This window comes from Entelurus aequoreus, linkage group LG12 (assembly GCF_033978785.1).
Source record: "Entelurus aequoreus isolate RoL-2023_Sb linkage group LG12, RoL_Eaeq_v1.1, whole genome shotgun sequence".
NCBI lineage: Eukaryota > Metazoa > Chordata > Actinopteri > Syngnathiformes > Syngnathidae > Entelurus > Entelurus aequoreus.
The window spans coordinates 31,135,595-31,160,688 of NC_084742.1; the positions used below are offsets into that span (position 1 = coordinate 31,135,595).

Consider the following 25,094-nt stretch of genomic DNA (forward strand, 5'->3'; position numbering starts at 1 on the left):
ACGGGTTTAACCAGCGTAGGGGCGACAGGTTAAAGAGTAATGGCAACGGTTTGTTTTCAACGCCAGTCTGGTTGCTATGGCTCGAAGAACCCGTATGTAGCTCAGTTGCCCGGATGTCGGCCCTCACCCATAGCTGTACGATGAAAAACATGTTAAGGGTATTGTCTTACATTTATCACCCAGTTACTTTAATAATTCATTTTGAACAAATCTAACACAATTCTGATGTTTAAAATTCGTTATTACTGGCTCGAAATTTCAAGATGACAGCTATACAAAATAAAATGCATGTTTTTAAGGGAATTATACTTTGTGGCTCATGATCTCTGAATCTCAAATTAACAAGGTTACTTAAATGCAGCATTCTCCCAAACGGATGTAACGTAAGTACATCATTTTATAAAGACTTTAGAAAAATCCGAATAAATAAGAATTGCGATTTAGGGGTGAATCAATTTTTTTAGCACCCCTACTATCATGTATTACATATATACTATCTTAAGTATTGAAGGGGAACTGCACTTTTATTTTGGAATTTTTCCTATCGTTCACAATCATTATGAGACAAGAACACCCATCTTTTCTTTTTTTTTTAAAGAATTTAAAGATTATAAAAAACGCTTGCAGGATGTACCAGTGTAGCCTTCAAAGCCCTCTAAAACCACTTCAACCCTTTCATAACAATATGTAATATGTACAATTTGCCGTATTTTGGTCATTTTAAGGAATATCGGAACTTATTTCCTCAGCGCATATATTTCCGTTTAAATCGGCAGCGGACTTCCGGCAACAAACGTGTGTTCCTACTTCCTGAAACAAATGTGAGTTTGTTCTAATCATGGCAGACTTGGTAACAGACGACAAAGACGACTACTTTTGGACAAATGAGGATTCACAACCTCATAACCTCCCTGCTTGGCACTTAGCATCAAGGGTTGGAGTTGGGGGTTAAATCACCAAAAATGATTCCCGGGCGCGGCGCCGCTGCTGCCCACTGCTCCCCAAGGGGATGGGTCAAATGCATAGGACAAATTTCACCACATCTAGTGTGTGTGTGACAATCATTGGTACTTTAATCTTAATCTTTAATCTTTTTGAAGCTGAATATACGGAGGATGAACTGCTGCTGATAGAAGCAAGCACGAACAGAGGGTGAAGCGTTGGAGCAGACGGAAGCTGAGAGAGTGAGGTCGGCGTGACTTGCAGGTATAAATGTGGAACTTTGAGCCATGCTATGCCGACATAAATGGCGTGCTTACCCAAAATCAATTGGAAACGTCCCCCACCAGCTGGACCAAACGCCCAACTGTCCATTGAGTGAGTCACTATAATATTGATCATGATACATGCTTGTTAGTACAACCACAGTACATACGCTGTCGAGCTAGCTGTGTACAAACATAGCATGAAATGTGGGCTAATTCTTTACAGATACTGTAAAAATATTTGTTCATGTTTTTCAGTCAGTACAGATTGGTGTCTTACTGCATAGTGTTGTGCATTACAAACTCAAAAGCCAGTCAGCTGCATGCCGTCGTAAGGTCGTTGCAAGGTGATGTATTACTATGCTAGAAAAATAGTTCCTCTGTGTTCGCTCTTACAAAAACAACGTCGCTACAATTTGGTTATTAAACAGGTTACGGAACGTAAATAAAGTAATTTTGACAGTTTCTGAATGCATTTTTAAAGTGATTTAGATGCTGAATGAATTGCTGCCATTAAGTGCATTGCAGGCCACCAAGAACGAGCAGATTATTACAAATCAGAATGCAAAAAAAAACAAAAAATTGTTTGTCTTCTTGTCCCTCATAAAGATTGTAAATGATAGACAAGATTCCAAAAACTAGTGCAGTTCCCCTTTAACACAAGAGCACCTACTCTGTGGCCACAACAGCAAGTCTCAGTGGTTGAAACAACAGGCCATTACTCTGAGAACTGTGTGGAAGTGTGTGTAAAAATGTTGGCCATGCAGTCCTCGCAGAGATCGCCTGTAGCAGTTTGGCAGCTGCACTGCACCGGCCAGCTTTTGTGCGGATCCCCGGTTGTTGTGTCGACATGATCCGCCTCGGTGACACTTAGATATGTCACCTCCGACTGGCTGCATTCGCACGGTCCTGTCCGCGATGCGGAGGTGCGGAGGCTGTGCTGCTCGTCGTTCTCCACAGGTAAGCTGGGTGTGTGCTCGACATGAATGGGGGCTCCGTCCTGCAGGCTGTGAGGTGGGTCCAAAGAGGAGCAACTTGATGGGGGAAGCAGCTCAATTAAAGCATGGAGAACCTAGAGTGAAACAATGATACCGATTAACATCAAGTTTATATTTATCATTGTATCCATAATGATGACATCACGTGGTGGTTGATCTAACATGCTGGTCTCACATGGAATACTTCCATCAGCACACTAAGTATACAATGAAAAAATCCAAGTGTAAATAAAGTATGTAAATGCATGAATTGTGACAGAGCCACTAATTTCTATAGCTTCTCAGAAGCATCCAGCAGAGGGCGCAACAAACTTAGTTTGCTGCAAAGTGAGGAATCAAACAAAATAGGAGTTTGATGCAGAAGCCTAAATTTATGAATTTATGCACTTTTGTACTTACTCTTAGTTTTTTCAGTGCACAAGTGGGGTCACACTGACAAATGTAAGGTAACTGGATGTTGCAGTCAAAACAGTGCAGTTGAAAAGCGGGGGGGAAATGTTTGCAATAATGCCCAGACAAGTGGTTGCAATTCACCATTAAAAAGGAGAGAAAAAGAAGCGGGTTAATACAGCATTACATTCGTCATTTCCAGTAAGTGTGCAACAACAGTAATGGATTCAGGACAAAATATACACACTCAGAAATGAAGGGTCCTATCCTCCTGTTTGCACTGAAGTGTTTTCTACACGCTTGAAGTTACGCACATTTCTCTTATTCATATTCTCCCATCCACACTGTGAACAAGCCCACCTCGTGTAAAGGACGGGCGGACACACACGAAGACACACACACACACACGCACGATCAATCCATTAAATTGATTATAAAAAAACTTGTATTCATATTTTGTTGCTTCGATTAATTGTTGAACGGTTGTAACTAATCAAATGTATAAAATCCGAACTGCATAAACTGTGCATATGAGAGCGATGATGTGTAGGTGAAGTGAAGTGAATTATATTTATATAGCGCTTTTTCTCTAGTGACTCAAAGCGCTTTACATAGTGAAACCCAATATCTAAATTACATTCAAACCAGTGTGGGTGGCACTGGGAGGAAGTGGGTAAAGTGTCTTGCCCAAGGACACAACGGCAGTGACTAGGTTGGCGGAAGCTGGGATCGAACTTGGAACCCTCAAGTTGCTGGCACGGCCACTCTGCCAACCGAGCTATACTGCCCCATCAAGGTGCCTTGATCTGTGTGGTGGCGACAGCGGAGTTTTTTTTCCAAATCTGATTAATGCCCACAAGTTAAAAGTGCCATTTTTATATTGATGTGCATTTATTAGAAAAAAGAATAAAGGTTATGACAAGCAAAACAAAATTCCCTAAAATACAGATTAAGGTTATGAAGTTTGTTTTATCTGATTAATTGAACAAACCAATCGATGGATTGTCATTACATGTTTGAACTTTGTTTTCTCATGTTCCTATATTTCTTTTAATTCCTGCCCGGGCACTCTTATTTTGGTTCCATTTCCTGTTTTGCCTCCTTTTGCCACTATTTCTCCTGTCTGGACGTTGGCTTCCTCACCTGTCCCTAACTGGCAACCAGGAACAGGTGTGTCCAGGATGCTATATATGTCAGCCCTGTCCTCTGTGTTTTGACATTAAATATATTTTTTACCTGCGTTACGGTTGCCAATTTTGCATCCTTGGTTCAACGCCACACACAACCGCAACATAAATCAATCAAATAGTAAAATAATCGATAGCTGCAACCCTACACAGTACTCTTAGTAAAGAGTATTGATGGAAGTACTTGGCTTGAGACACAGCCCTAGCAAGCAAAACGAGTACATCAATATGCAAATATGAATATTAACAATTTTAAAGCTATTTTAAGTATTGAATATAACTGTTCAGAAATATGTTCAATATGCACATAACCTACTATTTCTTGTTTGAAAAGATCAGCATTGAACTTGAGCGCTTACTTTGTTCATGCTGGGTCGGTCGCGATGGTGACTGGCAGTGCACTGCAAGGAAAGATCCAGAAGACGACGCGTCATAGAAGTTGGCCACTGTCCAGCTGACGCATCCAAAAACTGCAGACAAGCGTCTACACCACTGTCCTCCGCTTCAGAGACCAGCAAATATTTCTGTACCGGCAAACCATGTCGTTATTTATTCATAGTACATCATAAAGTAATCATGGATTGATAAAAAAAATAATAATAATGTTGCTGAAAAAACAAATACATTTGGAGTTTGGTGCTCTGATCTGTGCTCAATTGTGCCACAGTATGATTGTACATGCACAAATACATGCAAAATAGTCAAACTGTTCAATCAAAGGAATGGCTCATCTTGCCATTTATTATTAATAATGAATATTAAAAAAGACAGTAGGTAAAATAAGTATTTGCTCTCATGCTGATTTTGTACAAAGACAATTGTCAATAATTTGTATGGTAAAGTTATTGTAACAGGCGGAGACAGACTCACACTCTAAACACTCCATTAAAAGGATGTTACTGTTGTCTTTGGCACACAATCCGACAACACACAATTGTCAGGCATCCTAACTGTGTTTGCAATAGAGGAGAGCAGGAAGTGTCAAGCCACAACGTTCCCGTTTCTTTGAGGTGTTTCTCTAACTCACCAGCTGTGTACGTTTGGGAACCTCCTTAATGACTTTGCGTCCTGTCAATGTTTCCATTGCCACCTGAGGGGAGAAAATTAAATGTTAAGTTAATCAGAATATTGTTGTCATTAAACAGACGTACAATGAAATTGTAAGCAATTGTATGCAAGCTTGCCCTGTAGGGGAATTTAAAACTAGATTTAAAACGTTTCATACACTAAGTGTCATGATAATTAAATATATAATATAATAAAATATACCAATAATAATACATAACTAATGGAGGTGGGAATCTTAGGGCACTTCACAATTGAATTGGTTTCTTGGATGGCGATTCAATTCAGAATCGATTCTTGATTCAACACGATTCTAGATTCAAACCAATTCTGGCAATGTATTATTTGGTATAATAATTATCATAAAACTTTTTCAAAACAGGCTAGAGGTTACAAAACCTCTTTTTGGTTGCTGTATGATGTATGCGTGCAGCGAGTAAGCATGGAAAAGGCCTAAAAACTTATTCTTAAACAATTGATTCTTTTAAAAAAATACAAATGAATAAAAATTGTCCTTTGTTTCTTTTTTAAAAGTACATTTTTGAAAATTATAAATTAATGAATTTAATTAATTTAAAATTATACACGCAATTCAGATTTAAATCGATTTTATTTTGAGCACCCCTAATAGTAATACTAATTTTATTATCAATAATAAGTATAATATATGTGGAGTATATTATATTAAGTATGTAATCAACCAATTATTAAAATTTAAAATGTTTCATACTGTAACAATTATTTAACTGCTGAAATTGTCAGAAAATGGGAAAACGTTTTTTTAAGTATTCCAATTTTATTAACTAAAATGTGCAATATTGTGATTGTGTCTACTCTAAACTGCTACACCAAAAAGCATTTTATTAAACAAAACCAGTTTTATTATAAGTAATATTGAAAATGATCAGAGCTGTTCATCTATATATTATATGTGTATGTATATACATATACATGTATACACATTATATATATGTGTATGTATAACATATATACATATATATTAGAGAAGTCCGATAATGGCTTTTTTGCCGATATCCGATATTCCGATATTGTCCAACTCTTAATTACCGATTCCGATATCAACTGATACCGATATATACAGTCATGGAATTAACACATTATTATGCCTAATTTTGTTGTGATGCCCCGCTGGATGCATTAAATAATGTAACAAGGTTTTCCAAAATAAATCAACTCAAGTTATGGAAACAAATGCCAACATGGCACTGCCATATTTATTATTGAAGTCACAAAGTGCGTTATTTTTTTTAAACATGCCTCAAAACAGCAGCTTGGAATTTGGGACATGAGAGCATGAGGAGGTTGAGGTGGGCGGGGTTGGGGTGGCGGGGTTGAGTTTGAGGGGGAGTAGCGGGGGGTGTATATTGTAGCGTCCCGGAAGAGTTAGTGCTGCAAGGGCTTCTGGGTATTTGTTCTGTTGTGTTTATGTTGTGTTACGGTGCGGATGTTCTCCCAAAATGTGTTTGTCATTCTTGTTTGGTGTGGGTTCACAGTGTGGCGCATATTTGTATCTGTGTTAAAGTTGTTTATACGGCCACCCTCAGTGTGACCTGTATGGCTGTTGATCATATATGCCTTGCATTCACTTGTGTGTGTGTAAAGTCGTAGATATTATGTGACTGAGCCGGCACGCAAAAGAAGTGCCTTTAAGGTTTATTGGCGCTCTGTACTTCTCCCTACGTCCGTGTACACAGCTGCGTTTTAAAAAGTCATAAATTTTACTTTTTTGAAATCGATAATTTTGAAACAGATACCGATAATTTCCGATATTACATTTTAATGCATTTATCGGCCGATAATATCGGCAGTCCGATATTATCGGACATTCCTAATATATATATACATACACACACATATATATATATACATATATACACATATATATATATACATATATACACAGTATATATATGTATATACACATATACATATATATATATATATATATATATATATATATATATATATATATATATATATATATATATATATATATATATATATATATATATATATATATATATATATATGCTTCCTCCCACCTCCAAAGACATGCCCCTCGGGATAGGCCCTAGGGCCTAGTGTGTGAATGTGAGTGTGAATGTTGTCTGTCTATCTGTGTTGGCCCTGTGATGAGATGGCAACTTGTCCAGAGTGTACCCCGCCTTCCGCCCAAGTGCAGCTGTGATAGGCTCCAGCATCCCCCAGTACCCCGAGAGGGACAAGCGGTAGAAAATGGATATATATATACAGCTGTATATATATATATATATATATATATATATATATATATATATGTTTTTCTTGGTGCAAATATATATATGTACATGTATGTACATATATATATGTACATATAAATATGTACTTGTATAAATACATATATACAGTATATGTACATACATATACACGTTTTTAGCTAGTAGATACAAATGTTCAAACCATTATGTATGTATGCATGTATGTAAAATCCCCCACCTGACCACAAAAGTTCTCACTAACTGCATACTTTTATGCTGATCATAACAGCATCTCGAAAACATAAAACTGACAGCAGTATCACTTCCTGCCGCAGTGAAAATAGAGCATAAGTGGAAGTTCAAAGTGGGTTAGCATACAGAATTATTTCTATTTTATTGTGCATACTGAAAAAAAAGAAAACAGGTAGTTTCCGCCAAAAAATATATTATCATGATTTAAGACCTTACCAGTATGAGTACTCATAGGAGTTGTATGTCAACTGCCTGTTACAGCAGGACCAAACCAAATTTATTATAAATCACATACACAAATGTTTGTTTGGTCAAAATTTAACTAAATTAGTCAATCTGTGTCAGCCAGCGAGCACGTTTTGATGTTGTGTTGTCACCATTCCGAAGCTGTAAACATCCAGGCTGCAGGAGAGTCTGCCATGTCGAATGTACTCCTCGGGGAGGTAACCCAGGTTGGCGAGGGAACTCGTACACAGGGTGCCGGTATGACAACGGCTGACCAGATGAGGGCGGAGTCCAGCCAAGCCGAAATCGGACAGCTTGGGTTGCATGGCGCTATCCAAAAGTATGTTGGAACTGTGCAAAGAAGCCATTTGAGTCAGATCAACCTGTGATTTTTTTACCAAGTCAGTGTGTATTTGTGTACCTGGAGAGATTCCCGCAGATGACCGCACATGGTTGAGATTTGTGGAGATGATGCAGGGCCTCTGCGACCCCCTTTATGATGGCGAGACGTTCCTGCCAAGAAAGAGGGGGCACGCCTTCCTGTACATAGATTGTCAAATAAACTCATTTGGCGCTCACCTTAATTCTCAGGCCCAAATTACTTCTACTTCCACTGCTTTGCTTCTTAGCTAAATGCTCAGTTATTATTTGCTAGAGGTAAGAAATTTACTATAGAATATGTTTTTATTTGTCCAGCTATAGTAATACAAAAGGTGGGTGTGTTTAATTATTTTGGGTGTATTTAAAAAAAAATCTCATTTGAATTGTTTTATTGAAATGATGGCTGTCAAAGTTAACACGTTAATGCATGAAAAAAAAGAAAAAAGATCACATTAATTATGCTTAAACGCAGATTAATCAGGCAATTTATTTTGACCACACGTCCTCTTTTACTTTAACCACGGATGGTTACCTGAAAGGCAGCGTGGGTTGTAATACGGTCAGCTATCAGGTCAATGCATATGTCAGTGCAAAGATGAGTGAGGAGACTGACTGTTGTGCTCACTGGAAATTTTCACTTCAAAATATACCCTACTTTAGCTGGTATGCATATAATGTATTGCAGCGATGAATTCTCTTATCACCAAAGCATGACAAATTTGAAACAGCATCTAAAAGCAAAATGTTTTTGAGGCAGCTGCTAGCATGGACGCTACAAATACATTGACAACAAGGTGGCAGTTCCGATATCAATTATCTATTAGTGAGGTCGACCGATACCAATACCAATACAAATCATTTGTTAACTGTACATTTTTCAATTTATTTGGCGTAGTTTTGGACTATTGACAGTTTAACACACTATTTAAACTAGATCCTTATTCTCTTTCTTGGTGTGCAACATGTTCAGCCTCATCCTCCAGTGACAATGGTACATGATGATACTTACGATACAAAGAAATGCAGTTTATTTGCCAAGTGGAGGTGATTATTAACAGCTTAAAAGGAGCGCTCCACACTGTGTATGGAGAGACACAATTAGCTGCTAGCTACTTGTCATACAATAACAGCCAGGGGGGGATCTGCGTTTGTGATCAGCATTAAAATGCATTAATCTGCAATGGCTATCACATACTTTTTCACGCAAATCGTCCAATATATTGGTGGACGATTGATCGGCACAGCCCTGCATAAAACAAAACATACCTGATGATGGAGGGCGTGGAAGAGTGAACCTTTGTGCATGTATGGATACACCAGACAGTAGCGACTCTCATCAGAAAAACAACCCAACAATTCTAAAATGTTTGGATGTCGACACCTAAAAAAAACATCAGCGGATTACAGAATCTATACAACATTCTCACCAGTGAAGACACTAGATCTGAGAATGACAGAGGGTGCATACAATCGAAGGACTTCCATCTGTTTCCTGAAAATATCCCAGAGCTTCTTCCAGGATGTATTGTTCACCTGGAGAGAATGACACAGATAGTCAGTGCAAATTTACTTCATGAAGTCATGCTGACATTTACTTCTGCTAACCAATTGATGTTTGTTCAGTGAGACGAGCAGTTTCAAGAGTTTGTGTACAAAAACAAATGTAATCTAACTGAATTTACACTTTGGATAAGCTGCATCTCTCAATGACACTGCTTATGATCAACGGCTGCGCATTTCCTGACTTACACTTAAAGGGGACCTATGAAGATTTGAATCTACATTAGGGGTGTCTAAACGTTTTGACTTGGGGGCCGCATTGGGCTAAAAAAAATTGGTCAAGGGCCAAAAGCATGTAAAGTAACATGTATCCATCCATATATATACTGTATATATATATATATATATATATATATACAGTGGCAAAAAATAACACCCCCCCTTCCCGGTCAATTTTCAAGCGTTGACCGGTCCACAGCTACAAAAAGGTTGGGGACCACTGTTCTAGATTGCTAGCAATAGCGCCTATGTTACCTCTTCTTCCACAGTGTTTGAAGTTTGCAGAAGGAGTGCATAGTTTTCAGATAAGGTAAGCGCAATAGCTTTTGTGGATGTGGCCATCTTGATTTCAGGCCTTGTAACTGGAGCACTCATAACTCAACTTCCGATGTAAATGGAACGCACAGTCAATGTTCAAAAAGGAACATCCACCTTGTTGTGACCTCACAACATAGCCGGACTGCAGAACCCCGCGAATAGAGGCATACAAAACTGCATGCAAACTCACACCAAAATGTATAAATGTTATAATTTGACACTTTGGCATTGTTTAACACGGGTTTTTGACATTTGTAAGTCAGAAAAGACAAAATGTATCATAGGTTTCCTTTAAGTCTTTTGAGTGCAAAATACGTTCACATCGAAAAGTACAACAAAATTTAGTGCACTGTCAGTACCTGGATATTCCACCCTGCACAGTCGCCATCTTGACTACAGAGCAGAAGGGGACGAACCAACCTGAGTGGTTGCAATTCACCATTAAAAAGGAAGTATTTGCGCCCTCAGGAACTAAGTACACAGTGTACAGACACATTGTACTGACGGAAGTATTCCATTTGAGTCACAGCCAAGGTGTAAAGTGAGGGTTAAAGCAGTTCTAACAATACCCACTAACCTGTTTGAAAAGCTTTACTGCAAATGTTTTGCCTTCCACCTGTGCCTGGTAGATGTCAGAGAAGCTGCCCTCTGAAATTTTTGCTTCAGAGTGAAAATCTCTGGTTCCTTTAAGGATGTCTTGCAAAGTGACTGGTGGCTGGTGTTCCCCTGTGGAAAACACACCGCTTCACTCAGAGAAAATCCACACAATGAATCCCCTTTGAATAAAGTTAGATTCACCCACTTTTACTGCATGTTTCATTGGAATCAATCTTATGTAAGACAATAACACATACTGTATGTTGTTTTTTTTTAATGCATTCTAACTTATAATTAATGCATTCTAACTAACTATAATGAACACTTGCAAAAGTCAGCTAACAATGGAGGTCATGGAAATCATTGTGTCTATATCGCCCTAAAAGCGATCTAAAAAACATCCAAAAACCTCCATCATAGTTAATACAAACGCTGTAAGTATATATGTAATGTAGTAACAGGCACATTCATAACATGTAATATTTACGTATTTTGGTAATTTTTAGCATACAGCGACATACTGATTTCACAGATGCATCATAATCTTCACTTTTTCCTTCAACAACAACAACTAATCTTGGCAGCCTTCATGAGAGACAACGACGACTACTTTGGGACAAATGATAATGCAGAATCTTGTATTTTTGAGCCTGAATATACAGAGGATCAGCTAGAATTTTTAGAAGTTGAGTATAAAGCAGATCCAGCAAGTAACACTATTGCTAAGTGCTAAACAAAAAAATTCAAACTACAAACATAATAAAACATTCACTTACTGTACAATGTCTGCTCTCACTGGGATGCCGACTAATGGGATGTATATATTGTTAGTTTTAGATGAAGAATTAATAATTATCCTCACGCTGGTAAAAAAAAAAAAAAAAATTCTAATAAAAAACTAAACGTCTTATTGTGTCTTTCTCGCCATCTCTGAGTCTAAGTTGAACGTCAAAGTTGACCAACTTCTCGTTTATTGCTAAATGTGTCTACTATCCAAGTGAAAGGCATGATTTATAATCTGGAATTAACTTTGACCAACTCAGAGGCGATGCAGCAGCTCAGTATGTCAACACTGCAGCTGCATAAGCTACTTAGTGGTCTGTGATTATGGCGCTGCTAAAAGTAGATCCTTGGCATTAGCGCTTATAATAACAATATCCCTAATACTTTGTTAGTACTCAGGTCCCGAGATGTAAATAGAGTATTGTTGGTGGTTTTGGGATGTTTTTACAGGGCTTTATGGGCGCAATGATGTAGTGACTCCCATTAGCTTCAATATAACCACCTCATACTTGCCGTATGTTACATATAGAATGCATAAAAAAGGAAAGAGATATGTGTTATTGTCTTACATAGGGATTGTAAATGATAAGCAAAAATCCAAAAAAAAGTGCAGTTTCCCTTTAACTCATAAGTTGAGGTACTACTATAATAGTTATAGTTACACTTATATAACAGTTAGGAATGTTACATGAAATACATTGCCTGTACAGATAATTTAGGTTTTATAGCGTAAGGGTAAAGTCTATGTTTGTGGTCATTCTTGTTTGTACAGTACTTACAGTACCTCTGACTGCATGAAAGTGACCCAGGAAGATCTGCGAGGCCCGATGGTGGCCCATGTCTTGCAGTACCCCGAGCAGGTCCTGCACTCGCGAGTTCTGCTGGGCCCAGGACCACAGCAGCTCCTTGGTGGGACTGCGACCCCCTGCCTCCATATGCTCAAACACACGAACCTCCGAGAAGCTCGGGCAGATTCGGGCTGCTATTTCAAAAGCACAGATAAAAATAATTATGTTTCCCCTACCATGATGTTTAGCACACTATACCCACACCACAAGAAGAGCAAGGTAATTTCATTTTAACGACAGTGAGTCTTCTGCGTAAGCACAACAACACTTTTGCAAACCACAATGAGATTAACACCTTCATTAAGTGGCGCGACAAAAAAGATCTGATTTTAAAACTGGCAAAAACACACAGCTCATGTGTGTTATCATTTAAGACCAGTCTATTAATCTGGTGATAACATATACTGTAAACATCTAGTAGTCCATGTTGATAATCTGTTCAGCTGGACATCACGCATTGATAACTGCAGTTGAGACCATACTTTTTGAGACAACTGATGTTAGCAATCAGATCATGCAAAGTTCAGACAAAGCTATCCTAGCGAGCCTGATCAGATATGGAATCACATATCATAGTTTGGCAACCGAACAGTACTACTGAAAAGTGGCCAACATGCACAAAACAGCAATTAATTTTTATTTTATTCTATATTTAATATACACTGCTCAAAAAAATTAAAGGAACACTTTGAAAACACATCAGATTTCAATGGTGAAAAAAAAATGTCGGATATCTATACTGATATGGACAGTTTAATGTCTCAGGAACAAAAGGATCAATCAATCAATCAATCAATGTTTATTTATATAGCCCTAAATCACAAGTGTCTCAAAGTGCTGTACAAGCCACAACGACATCCTCGGTACAGAGCCCACATACGGGCAAGGAAAACTCACCCCAGTGGGATATCAATGTGAATGACTATGAGAAACCTTGGAGAGGACCGCATATGTGGGTAACCCCCCCTCTAGGGGAGACCGAAAGCAATGGATGTCGAGTGGGTCTGACATAATATTGTGAAAGTCCAACACATCAGCGAAAGTCCAGTCCATAGTGGGGCCAGCAGGAACCATCCCGAGCGGTGACGGGTCAGCAGCGTAGAGATGTCCCCATCCGATGGACAGGCTAGCGGTCCACCCCGGGTTGGGAGCAGAGTAGAAAAGAAAAGAAAAGAAAAGAAAAGAAAAGAAACGGCAGATCAACTGGTCTAAAAAGTGAGTCTATTTAAAGGCTAGAGTATACAAATGAGTTTGAAGATGAGACTTAAAAGACTTAAAAGGATGCCACATCTTTTGATGGAAATAAAAGTTTTCAGCCTATATAGGGCTCAGTATATAGACACCCCAAAAATCAAAGTGAAAAAATTATGTGGCAGGCTCATCCATTTTGCCTAAATTCAATTTCTGCAACTCAAAACTATTTTCAATATCTTGTGTGGCCCCCACGTGCTTGTATGCATGCTTGACAACGTCGCCGCATGCTCCTAATGAGACGACGGATGGTGTCTTGTGGGATGTCCTCCCAGATCTGTCTAAGGGCATCAGTGAGCTCCTGTAAAGTCTGAGGAGCAACCTGGCGGCGTCTGATGGACCGAAACATTGGTGTTGTTAGGCCTATTTTAGGGGGGCTAAAGCCCCCCTAAAATGTTTTTAAGCCCCCCTAAATAATTTGGTGTTAAAAAAAAATACAAATAAAAAATAAAATAATCCATTTTTATTTTTTTACAAATACATGCCGACTAATTCATTATAAAGTGGCCCGAATATGAGTTTAAATAAATAATCATATAACCTGTCATTATTCACTCAGTTTCCCCTCACTTTGATTGATTGATTGATTGAGACTTTTATTAGTAGGTTGTACAGTGAAGTACATATTCCGTACAATTGACCACTAAATGGCAACACCCGAATAAGTTTTTCAACTTGTTTAAGTCGGGGTCCACTTAAATTGATTCATGATACAGATATATACTATCATCATAATACAGTCATCACACAAGATAATCACATTGAATTATTTACATTATTTACAATCAGGGGTGTGGAGGGGGGGGGGGGGGGGGTTGGATATGGACAGCAAGTAGTGCACATAGAGAGAGAGAGAGAGAGAGAGAGAGAGAGAGAGAGATCAGAAGGCATAAGAAAAAGTATCTACATTTGATTGTTTACATTTGATTATTAGCAATCCGGGGAGGGTGTTAGTTTAGGGTTGTAGCTGCCTGGAGGTGAACTTTTATTGCGGTTTTGAAGGAGGATAGAGATGCCCTTTCTTTTATACCTGTTGGGAGCGCATTCCACATTGATTCATAGCGTAAGGTAGAAAGCCCCTTTAGTGCGTCGGTATTTAATCCATTCCACTTGTTCATATAGAAAATGCCCACATCACTCAAAATCCAGTCCGCATTTTCTCTGCGACCTTGCTTGCGGTCCTGCAGGTGTACGAAGCACATTAGCACACAGCACTGCAGAACAAGAACGTGAACAGATGCAAAATGGACATAAGAAACTTTTTCAAGAAAGTAAGTATTCATCACTGCTTGTAGTAAAATGTATTAGCTCCACTTTACACCAGGTCTGTGTTTGACAAAATGTTACATTCCCGCTCTAAAACAATGCTGCTACTTAGTTAGCTAGTTAGCCTGAAATGCACCATGAAGGTCCAGGTTATTTATAAAGTTAAATGTGCACTCTTTTTTTACCATTTGCTATCTTTGGGGTTACTTCCTTCTGGAGCATCAGCTGTGTTTCTCACTTTACACATGGAGGAGAACAGGAGCTGAGCTCATTCACGTATGACTATCATCAGTAGATAATAATAATAATAATCACTCCACAACCCCTATTGACCTGTAGGAGTCAGGGCAGAGGAGCACAGAAAGTGAGAGGGGAGATGCCTCTACTGGAAAGGGGAGTAAGAGAATAATGATACATGTAAATAAATATTAAAACTTTTTTTTTTTTAAATGGCTTATTGATAAGCCATTTGTTTTATTTATTTCTGGGTGGATCATGTTGACTATTCGTCCTCCTAATTGTCAATCATTCTGGTGATGTTACGTAAGGACACATATAATGTGTATATAAATATATATATATATATATATATATATATATATATATATATATATATATATATATATATATATATATATATATAATATATTTATTTATATAATAGATTGTATTTGTAATCTACTTTACATTTGATTCCAAATCTCAAAGTGCTACAGAATTACAACCATTGGCGTTGTTAGGCCTATTTTGGCGTTGTAATAAATAAAAAAATTAAAAATGGCTTATCGATAAGCCATTTGTTTTATATATATATATACATATATATATATATATATACATATATATATATACATATATATATATATATATATATATACATATATATATATATATATATATATATGTATGAAAGACTTAATATGTATACTGTATACAGTATATATATATATATAAGAAAAACCCAGACACCATCTTTGTAGTCATTTTTCTCCTGCGTGGACTTCCGTCTTCCTTTACAATGAGTGAAGCTGCACGAAACCTTGTGTCTGCAATTGTAAATAATTTAGTTTTTAAGTTTTGTGTTTCTATATTCTATATAAATTAATATACATTAGCCTATTGTTAAAATAATGAAAAAAACATAAATATTTTGTTTTATTGTATTGTTACATTAATAGCTGTTGTATTATTATAGGATGGTTTGTTAAACATTTCATAGGATTTTCAGAGGGAGGAAAAACCACGACATTTAATATAAAATGTAAAATTAATAAATACGTAAAAAGAAAAATAAAAAAAATGGTTAAAAGCCATCGTCCCGGGGAGTATTTCATTTCGTCCCGAGCATTTTTTTTACCGTCCCCGGGACGACGGGACTACGTTGATCTCAAGCCCTGGAAGTTACATTTTATTGTTTGCATTATTTGTTTCAGCATTGCACTTTGAAGATGGTCCCTCAGCTCTTTGACAGCTTTGGTTCTTTTTCAGATCAGCAGACAGACTCTAAGTCTTTCTTATTTACAGTATATATAAACGTTGCTCATTTCTATTCAGATTTCCATATATATTTAATTTCCTTAACGGCTTGCCATTATATATATAAATAAATATATTATATGTAAGCCAAATTATCCCGACCCAGATATTACTTTAATTCAAGTAATTAAGTAATATTTCCAGGGCTTGAATTTACAACCATTTTAGTCACATATGTGCCCAAAATGTAATCTGTGCAACTTCAAAATATTTGGGAACAAACAATTATTGTATTGTGAGCTAAAGTGGTGGCATTAGCCTCTATGTTGTGAAGTAATAACATAGAGGCTAATGCCACGACTTTTATTGTGTTTCAGTGTATCTTGAAGGATCATGCAAGTCATTGTTTCTTGTTGATGCTGTAAACAAAATGTCACTGTGTTTGTTGTTGTACTGAACACAGATTGAAAATAAACCCACTGAAATAATAAAAATAACAATGAATCATTTCTAAGTCTTTGTTAGCCGTTTGTGAAGTTTTGTGCTCGTGCGCTACGTTCGCTCGCATCCTGTGCATCTCCTGGGGGCTAAGCCCCCCTGTCCTTAAAAGCTAGTGACGCCCCTGGACTGAAACATTATGTCCCAGAGGTGTATCGGGTTTAGATCAGGTGATCGTGAGGGCCATTCAATTGTGTCAATTCCTTCATCCTCCAGATACTGTCTGTATACTCTTGCCACATGAGGCAGGTATTTTATCTTTTTTTTTTTTAATCTGTGTTGTTAAAATGTTACAGTAAAGTCATGTGGCATAGGAGTTATCTGTAATTACAGTTTTGAGTTATCTGTAATTACAGTTTTTACCGTGACACTTTTTAGGTGTGGAGCATAAATTTGGATGAGGTCCGTGATGTACTTTGGGGCCAGTCCATTCAAAGCTTTAAAAACAAACAGTAAAATGTTAAAATTAATTCTAAAACGAACAGGAAGCCAATTCAGAGAAGCGAGAATCGGGGTGATGTGCTCTCTTTTTTTGGTGCCGTTAAATGTTGTGCCGCACAGTTCTGGACTAACTGTAAGCGTAACAGTGCATTTTGACTTATTCCAGTGTAAAGATAAAGATAAAAAAGATTTAATATTTGATAAAAGTCAAAGGTGATAAAAACTTAATTTAACAACAGCGTTGATTTGTTTGTCAAATTTAAAACCATGGTCTATAATGACTCCAAGGCTGGTGGCTGTGGGACATGCAGAGTTCTTAAGAAAGTCCAAGTCCAACAGAGGATCACTGTTGGCCAGCAGCACAACTTCTGTTTTTTCCTCGTTTAGCTTTAAAAAGTTATGCGCCAGCCAGGCCTTGATTTCATTTAAGCACTCAAGTAGGGTTGCCAGGGGGGTACGATTATTTTCAGATATTGGCAAATAATGCTGAATATTTGGCAGTCATCTGCATAACAATGATAAAAGATGCCATGCTTTCTGAATATTGCACCAAGGAGAATGATATAAAGTGCAAACAGGATGGGCCCAAGAATTGATCCTTGGGGGACTCCACAGATGGAGGAAGTTGAGTCCCCCAATCTTACACAGAAACTTCTCCCTGACAGGTAAGACCTGAACCACTTCAGAGCAGTCCCCCTGACACCCACATGGTCTTCCAAACATGGTCAACTGTATCAAAAGCAGCAGTCAGGTCAAAAGCAATAAAATGGCTGAACTGCCGGAATCAGTCATTAAAAACCTTTAAGAGTGCAGACTCTGTGCTGTGAAAGGCTCTGTAACCTGACTGAAAAGTATCTAAAATGCCACCGTCATTTAAAAAAGTCTGTATCTGCATAAAAAACACTCTTCTCTAAAATCTTGGATACAAAGGGGATCTTAGGAATAGGCCGATAGCTGGATAAGACAGAAGGGTCAAGATTTTTTAACAAAGGTTCAACATCTGCCTTTTTACAGTAGGAAGGCACAACCCCAGAAGTCAGGCTGCGGTTGACTATATCCTTCACAATAGGGCCAATAGTTGCCCATACCTCCTTGAAAATGGAGAGGTGGGACAGGGTCAGTGGGAAAAGAGACAGCTTTTAGTTTACTAATCAAGTCAGTGAGAGCTGATAGTGACACAGGTACAAACTCATTAAAAACATTCATACAATTTGTTGACGGAGCAAGAATAAAAGACAGGGGTGATATGTTAGCTGTGACAGTAGCAACCTTGTTGTTCAAAAATTGCAAGAAATTGTCACAAGTCCATCCATCCATCCATTTTCTACCGGTTGTCCCTTTTGGGTTCGCAGGGGTTGCTGGAGCCTATCTCAGCTGCATTCGGGCGTAAGGCGGAGTACACCCTGGACAAGTCGCCACCTCATCGCAGGGCCAACACAGATAGACAGACAACATTCACACTCACATTCACACATTAGGGCCAATTTTTAGTGTTGCCAATCAACCTATCCCCAGGTGCATGTCTTTGGAGGTGGGAGGAAGCCGGAGTACCCGGAGGGAACCCACGCAGTCATAGGGAGAACATGCAAACTCCACACAGAAAGATCCGAGCCCGGGATTGAACCCAGGACTACTTAGGACCTTCGTATTGTGAGGCACATGCACTAACCCCTGTTCCACCGTGCTGCCCCTTTGTCACAAGTCATGCATGACATTTACAGCGTGGTGGATGGACTGGGATTTAAAACGGAACCAATTTTTTAAAAAAGAACCTGGGGCTTGTGAATGTTATTCGAAACTAAGTCAAATAAATACTTATTTTGTTCAGCCTTCACAACATCCCGACACTGTCTTCTACTGCAGGGGTGTCAAACGCATTTTAGCTCAGGGGCCACATGGAGGAAAATCTATTCCCACGTGGGCCGGACGGGTAAAATAATGGCATAATAACTTAAAAATACAACTATGACAACTTCAGATTGTTTTCTTGTTTAACTTTGGCCCAAAATATAATAAGCACATTATAAAAATGTACATATAACCATTAATCCTCTTGACAAAACACTTCAAGTTAGTGGAAAATTCTGAGAAAAAAATCTGTGCCGTTTCAAAAACACCATGAAGAACACAAATAATTTAGACTTAATCCTCAGTGTCTCTACAAAGAAATTCAACTTTAAGTCACAGCCCATCTAGGATTGAACAAAAACATAATAAGGCATTAATAAAAGCTGCATTCTGCCTTACGACACTCATGCCCTGCTGCGCGTGTGACGTCATTGAGCAACGCCTCATGTTTGGATCTCCGGCGCATAACTTTCAGGGGAGCTAACTTATCCAGCACATCGGTACTAATAGAAACAAATGAGCCCATTAGTTGCTCTGTGTCAGAAGAGGTGACAGTGCTCATTTGAGTCTGCTTTACAGAAGTGAACAGAGGGGAGAAGCTAGCAGGTCATGCTTGATAAAACGGCCAAGGCACCCAGGAACAGGCAATGTCACGTTGTTATTTAAAGGCCTACTGAAATGACATTTTTTTATTTAAATGGGGATAGCAGATCCATTCTATGTGTCATACTTGATCACTTCGCGATATTGCCATATTTTTGCTGTAAGGATTTAGTAGAGAACATCGACGATAAAGTTCGCAACTTATGGTCGCTGATAAAAAAAGCCTTGCCTGTACCGGAAGTAGCGTGACGTCACAGGTTGAAGGGCTCCTCGCATTTCCCCATTGTTTACACCAGCAGCGAGAGCGATTCGGACCGAGAAAGCGACGATTACCCCATTAATTTGAGCGAGGATGAAAGATTCGTGGATGAGGAACGTGAGAGTGAAGGACTAGAGTGCAGTGCAGGACGTATCTTTTTCCGCTCTGACCGTAACTTAGGTAAAAGGGCTAATTGGATTCCACACTTTCTCTTTTTTCTATTGTGGATCACGGATTTGTATTTTAAACCACCGGATACAATATCCTCTTGAAAATGAGAGTCAAGAACGTGAAGTGGACATTCACAGTGACTTTTATCTCCACGACAATACATCGGTGAAGCACTTTAGCTACGGAGCTAACGTGATAGCATCGTGCTTAAATGCAGTTAGAAACAAAAGAAATAAGCCCCTTACTGGAAGGATAGACAGAAGATCAACAATACTACTATCAGGAGACACCGAACCAAACACTGGACCTGTAACTACACGGTTAATGCTGTGCCGCCTGTCGAAGCCTAGCAATGCTATTGCTAACGACGCCATTGAAGCTAACTTAGCTACGGAACCTCGTCAAAGCTATGATAAAAACATTAGCGCTCCACCTACGCCAGGCCTCATCTGCTCATCAACACCCGTGCTCACCTGCGTTCCAGCGATCGACAGCGCGACGAAAGACTTCACCTGATCATCGATGCGGTCGCCGGCTAGCGTCGGATAGCGCGTCTGCTATCCTCAAAGTCCTCCTGGTTGTGTTGCTGCAGCCAGCCGCTAATACACCGATCCCACCTACAGCTTTCTTCTTTGCAGTCTCCATTGTTCATTAAACAAATTGCAAAAGATTCACCAACACAGATGTCCAGAATTCTGTGGAATTTTGCGATGAAAACAGAGCTGTTTGTATTGTGATACAATGTGTCCGAATACTTCCGTTTCAACTATTGACGTCTCACGCATACGTCATCATACATAGACGTTTTCAACCGGAAGTTCCCCGGGAAATTTAAAATTGCACTTTATAAGTTAACCCGGCCGTATTGGCATGTGTTGCAATGTTAAGATTTCATCATTGATATATAAACTATCAGACTGCGTGGTCGGTAGTAGTGGGTTTCAGTAGGCCTTTAAATAAGAGTCAAACAGGACCAGACTGAAGTCTGAAAATACTGCATCACCCACAATTATGTTATCAACAGTAAAACCATAAGTTAATAAAAGGTCTAAAGCAGGGGTATCAAACTCATTTTAGATCGGGGGCCACATGGAGAAAAATCTACTCCAAAGTGGGCCGGACTGGTAAAATCACGGCACGATAACTTAAAAATAAAGACAACTTCAGATGGTTTTCTTTGTTTAAAAATAGAACAAGCACACTCTGAAAATGTACAAATCATAATGTTGTTTTTTTCACACTTACATGTTGCGGTTGATAGTATTCCATCTTTATTTGTCGTTACCGTATTTATACTTTCTGAATAAATTATGTGATAATGTTCATTGGTGTAAATTTTCAATTAATCAAAATAAAAAATAATATCAAAATCAAATTACAGGATGTTATTTATGTAGTTTGCTCATTTTCCTCGACTGGTGCACTGACATGGTTAATTTTTTTTACATATGTAGCATCATCTCCAAAGATACAAAGAATTGCTATTGCGACATCTAGTGGACACATTTAGAACAGCAGTTTCTGTCATTGAAAAATTTTGGCTCATTTTTTTTCTTAGCAAACTGATCCTGCGGGCCGGATAAAACCTGTACGTTTGACACCCCAGGTCTAAAGTGTGTCCGTGTATTTGTGTAGGTCCAGTGACATGTATCAAATTAAAAGCATCAACTAATTTAAAAAAAAAATGTTTGCCATTGGCTTGGAGGGACAACACATATGAATATTAAACTTAATTATATTAATTACAATTCTGTCATACTTCATAAGTATAGCAGCAATAAAATCGGAAAAGATAAAATCTTTGTTGCGCTTAGGAGATCGATAAATGACAAAACGCCAGCTTAGTCTGACGCAGTTCAAAAAAACTCATTTCAAATGAGGGGAAATACATCACCGATTTTGTGGTAAAAAGACACTTTCAAGATCGTTGCTATACTTCTTGGTGTGTTGATGAATGTACAGCCGGGAGGCAACAGTTCCGAGAAGGCAGCAGACTCACCAGCATTTATCCAGGTTTTAGTGACGAACAATATATCCAAAGAAAGCAATTTGAAGAAATTTTGAAGGATGAAAGTTTTATTCGTGACTGACCTTGCATTCACAAGTGCACACTTTGTCCCAGTTTCTGTAACAGCCGCCGGAGCTGCCTGGCTCAGCGGCCGATGGTTGCAGCGATTCCCGCCGCTTAAACTCCCAGGAGAAGAGCCGTAAATGTATATAACAAGTATATTTAATGTTGTTGGCCACTGTAACATTAGACACAATGCACAAACATCATCGCCAATGATACTCCATACATATACAGAACATATTTACAGACTCCTTTGCATACCACAGTTTGAGAATCACTGGCATTTATTGGATGTGTAAATTAGAATTATTCCAATCTAAATCCGATGTAATAACTTTCTACCAGTGATTGTTACCCCTGGTTGATATTTGGGGACGGGGTGGCGCGGTTGGGAGAGTGTCCTGAGGGTTCCTGGTTCGATCCCCAGCTTCTACCAACCTAGTCACGTCCGTTGTGTCCTTGAGCAAGACACTTCACCCTTGCTCCTGATGGGTCGTGGTTAGCGCCTTGCATGGCAGCTCCCGCCATCAGTGGGTGAATGTGGAAATAGTGTCAAAGCGCTTTGAGTATCTTGAAGGTAGAAAAGCGCTATACAAGTATAACCCATTTAAGTGTTGTATGTGCATACAAATGTTTTAATTGAAAAAAAAATTTGAGGTTGTATTTTACCTCTTTTTTTGAGAAAAATTGTTGTACGTTCTTGGGTAGTAAGTTATAGTTTGCTTTGGGCATAATTTTAACTGTTTGAGAATTCACTATAGTATGAAATTAGAAAAAAATACATATAACGAGTGTTTTGAACGACTCTTTGAAAGAAACGGCTCATCCCATATAGCCGAGTCATAAGAATCGATTAAATTAGCATCACTAATAGAATATAGCAGTAAATTATTTCAAACTGTGAGACGGCCTCCATCGAGTGGTACGCTAAAGCAGTGGTGCCCAACCACCAGTCCGCGGCCCGGCACCAGACCGATTGGTACCGGGCTGCACAAGAAATTAAAAAAAATAATAATATTTGTTTTCTTTTTAATTAAATCAACATAAAAAACACAACATATACATTATATATCAATATAGATCAATACAGTCTGCAGGGATACAGTCCATAAGCACACATGATTGTATTTCTTAAATTAAAAAAATAATAATAAAATTTTAAAAATACCACCCCCTTCCCACCCTCGGTCCGTGGGACAAATTTTCAAGCGTTGACCGGTCCGCAGCTACAAAAAGGTTGGGGACCACTGCGCTAAAGAATCACTTGATAAAAATACAGTGTTTTATTTTCCTATATTGCAGGGGTGGGCAAACTTTTGTGCTCAGGGGCCACATTGGCTTATGAAATTTGACAGATGGGCCGGGCGAGCACATGATGCATTTTAAAGCATTGCAAATATGTTGGAACTAGGAGTAGGCTTCTCACACATAGGCTATTTTAATCATAATACATCTATCCATCCATCCATTTTCTACCGCTTGTCCTTTTCAGGGTCACGTGGGGTGCTGGAGCCTATCTCAGCTGCATTCCGGCGGAAGGCGGTGTACATCTATTTTCAACAATATCATATCATCAAAGAAACATAAAAATGGTATTTAGGGTTAACGCTTACATTTTCTTTTAGTGGGAGCAGTGTTTTTAATCACCCATTATTGCCAGTGCCTCCAAGTCTAGTATCAGTTTTGTTGTGGTAATTCTCAAAACAGATTCTCAATTCTGTTTTAATATTTCGGGGGCCGGATTAATGGGACCATCGGGCCGGATGTGGCCCGCAGGCCGTAGTTTGCCCACCACTGATATATTGATACACTGTATTGCTGTTCAAACTGTGTATTATGTTACAGTGGCCAAAAATATTAAATATACTTCTTGTTTTCATTAAAAACTGCCTTGTTTTTAATTAATACTTGGGCTTACTACGTTACTGTATTTTGATGTTGGTCATTATATGGCTACCCAAGTAGCCATATACTTGCAGTAGCCTTTTTTTTCTGAGGTGGTACTCGGTGGAAAAAAGTTTGAAAACCACTCAGTATAGTATTACTGTTTTGATACTACTATAAGTACTAACAATATACGTGTATATTATTACGAATAATGAAAACAATAACAAAAAGTACTATTATTACTTAAAAATAAATACAAATTTAAACTCACCGAGAGCGCGCCATCCATAGCGGCAACATCCAATGTCCATTATTTGGCAGAATTGTTCAATGACCAACGGGGGAACATCGTAAAGAAATGTATGTGGCTCCATTTACACGACTGCTCTAACAAATACACGCACACACCTACACGCACGCTGACACGTATAGTGGCATACATTTGAGTGTGGCGAAATTGCGGAAACTCCCCAGTCCCACAGCTTACGTCTAGACGATTGATTGACTGTTTGAAACTTGTTGATGAAACGATGAAAAAAGTTTGACTCATATCTACGTCAAACATCTATTTAACCGCTTCATCCACTGTAAACAAAGTTTTGACGCTCAAAAACAAATATTTAAGCTAAAAAGAAACTTTTATGGCTGCATATACAATGTGTTGTGGTGACCCAAACCATATAATGAGAGACATTCACCTAAGAGGACACTGTAGCTTTAAGAGAAGAAGCGGAGGGGGAGTTAGGTTCTTCCGCTTCCGGTTGAGAGGTCGTTGTTGTTGTCGAATGTATGACATGCTAGGTTGGAGCTAGTAAACTTCCTCGACTACGCTCAAGTCTCCTGTCTCGTTGTTTACTAACTCCACAGTGTATTAATTACACAGTGACGTCACGCTTTTTAAAAGCAACTTGAGGCTTAAGAGCAAGATTTTCATAGCTAGCGATTTAGCAAAAGCAGTTGTATTGTAATATTTGACATCTTATTAACCCATTAGAAATGTGTTAAATGGCTTTTAAATGGCGAAAAATACGCGATAA

General features: G+C 38.5%; 1 protein-coding gene across 3 annotated transcripts; it reads right to left on the reverse strand.

Annotated features, from left to right (window-relative positions):
- Positions 1 to 171: 171 nt before the first annotated feature.
- Positions 172 to 24,870, reverse strand: irak3 (interleukin-1 receptor-associated kinase 3). 3 transcript variants are annotated; one of them, XM_062065658.1, is made up of 10 exons: positions 24,329 to 24,870; positions 12,223 to 12,417; positions 10,636 to 10,784; positions 9,430 to 9,494; positions 9,228 to 9,342; positions 8,002 to 8,120; positions 7,733 to 7,931; positions 4,808 to 4,870; positions 4,140 to 4,304; positions 172 to 2,277 (listed from the first exon to the last, which is right to left on the reverse strand). In XM_062065658.1, the coding sequence occupies exons 1-10, from the start codon at positions 24,429 to 24,431 to the stop codon at positions 1,924 to 1,926; spliced, it is 1,527 nt and encodes a 508-aa protein (XP_061921642.1). In that variant the 5' UTR covers positions 24,432 to 24,870; the 3' UTR covers positions 172 to 1,923. The 3 variants fall into 3 exon arrangements, with proteins under 3 accessions (XP_061921642.1, XP_061921643.1, XP_061921641.1); XM_062065659.1 differs by having other exon boundaries at positions 173 to 2,277; positions 8,002 to 8,093; positions 12,223 to 12,420; positions 24,329 to 24,869; XM_062065657.1 differs by having other exon boundaries at positions 174 to 2,277; positions 12,223 to 12,420; positions 24,329 to 24,862.
- Between the last annotated feature and the right edge of the window lie 224 nt (positions 24,871 to 25,094).

Coding starts and splice junctions, on each gene's coding strand:
- irak3 (XM_062065657.1), bottom strand. CDS start 24,431: ATGGAGCCACATACATTTCTTTACGATGTTCCCCCGTTGGTCATTGAA. Junction 9,495..10,635: donor CAGTAAAGCTTTTCAAACAG/GTTAGTGGGTAT, acceptor CATTCTCTCCAG/GTGAACAATACATCCTGGAA. Junction 8,121..9,227: donor TCCACGCCCTCCATCATCAG/GTATGTTTTGTT, acceptor ATCTATGTACAG/GAAGGCGTGCCCCCTCTTTC.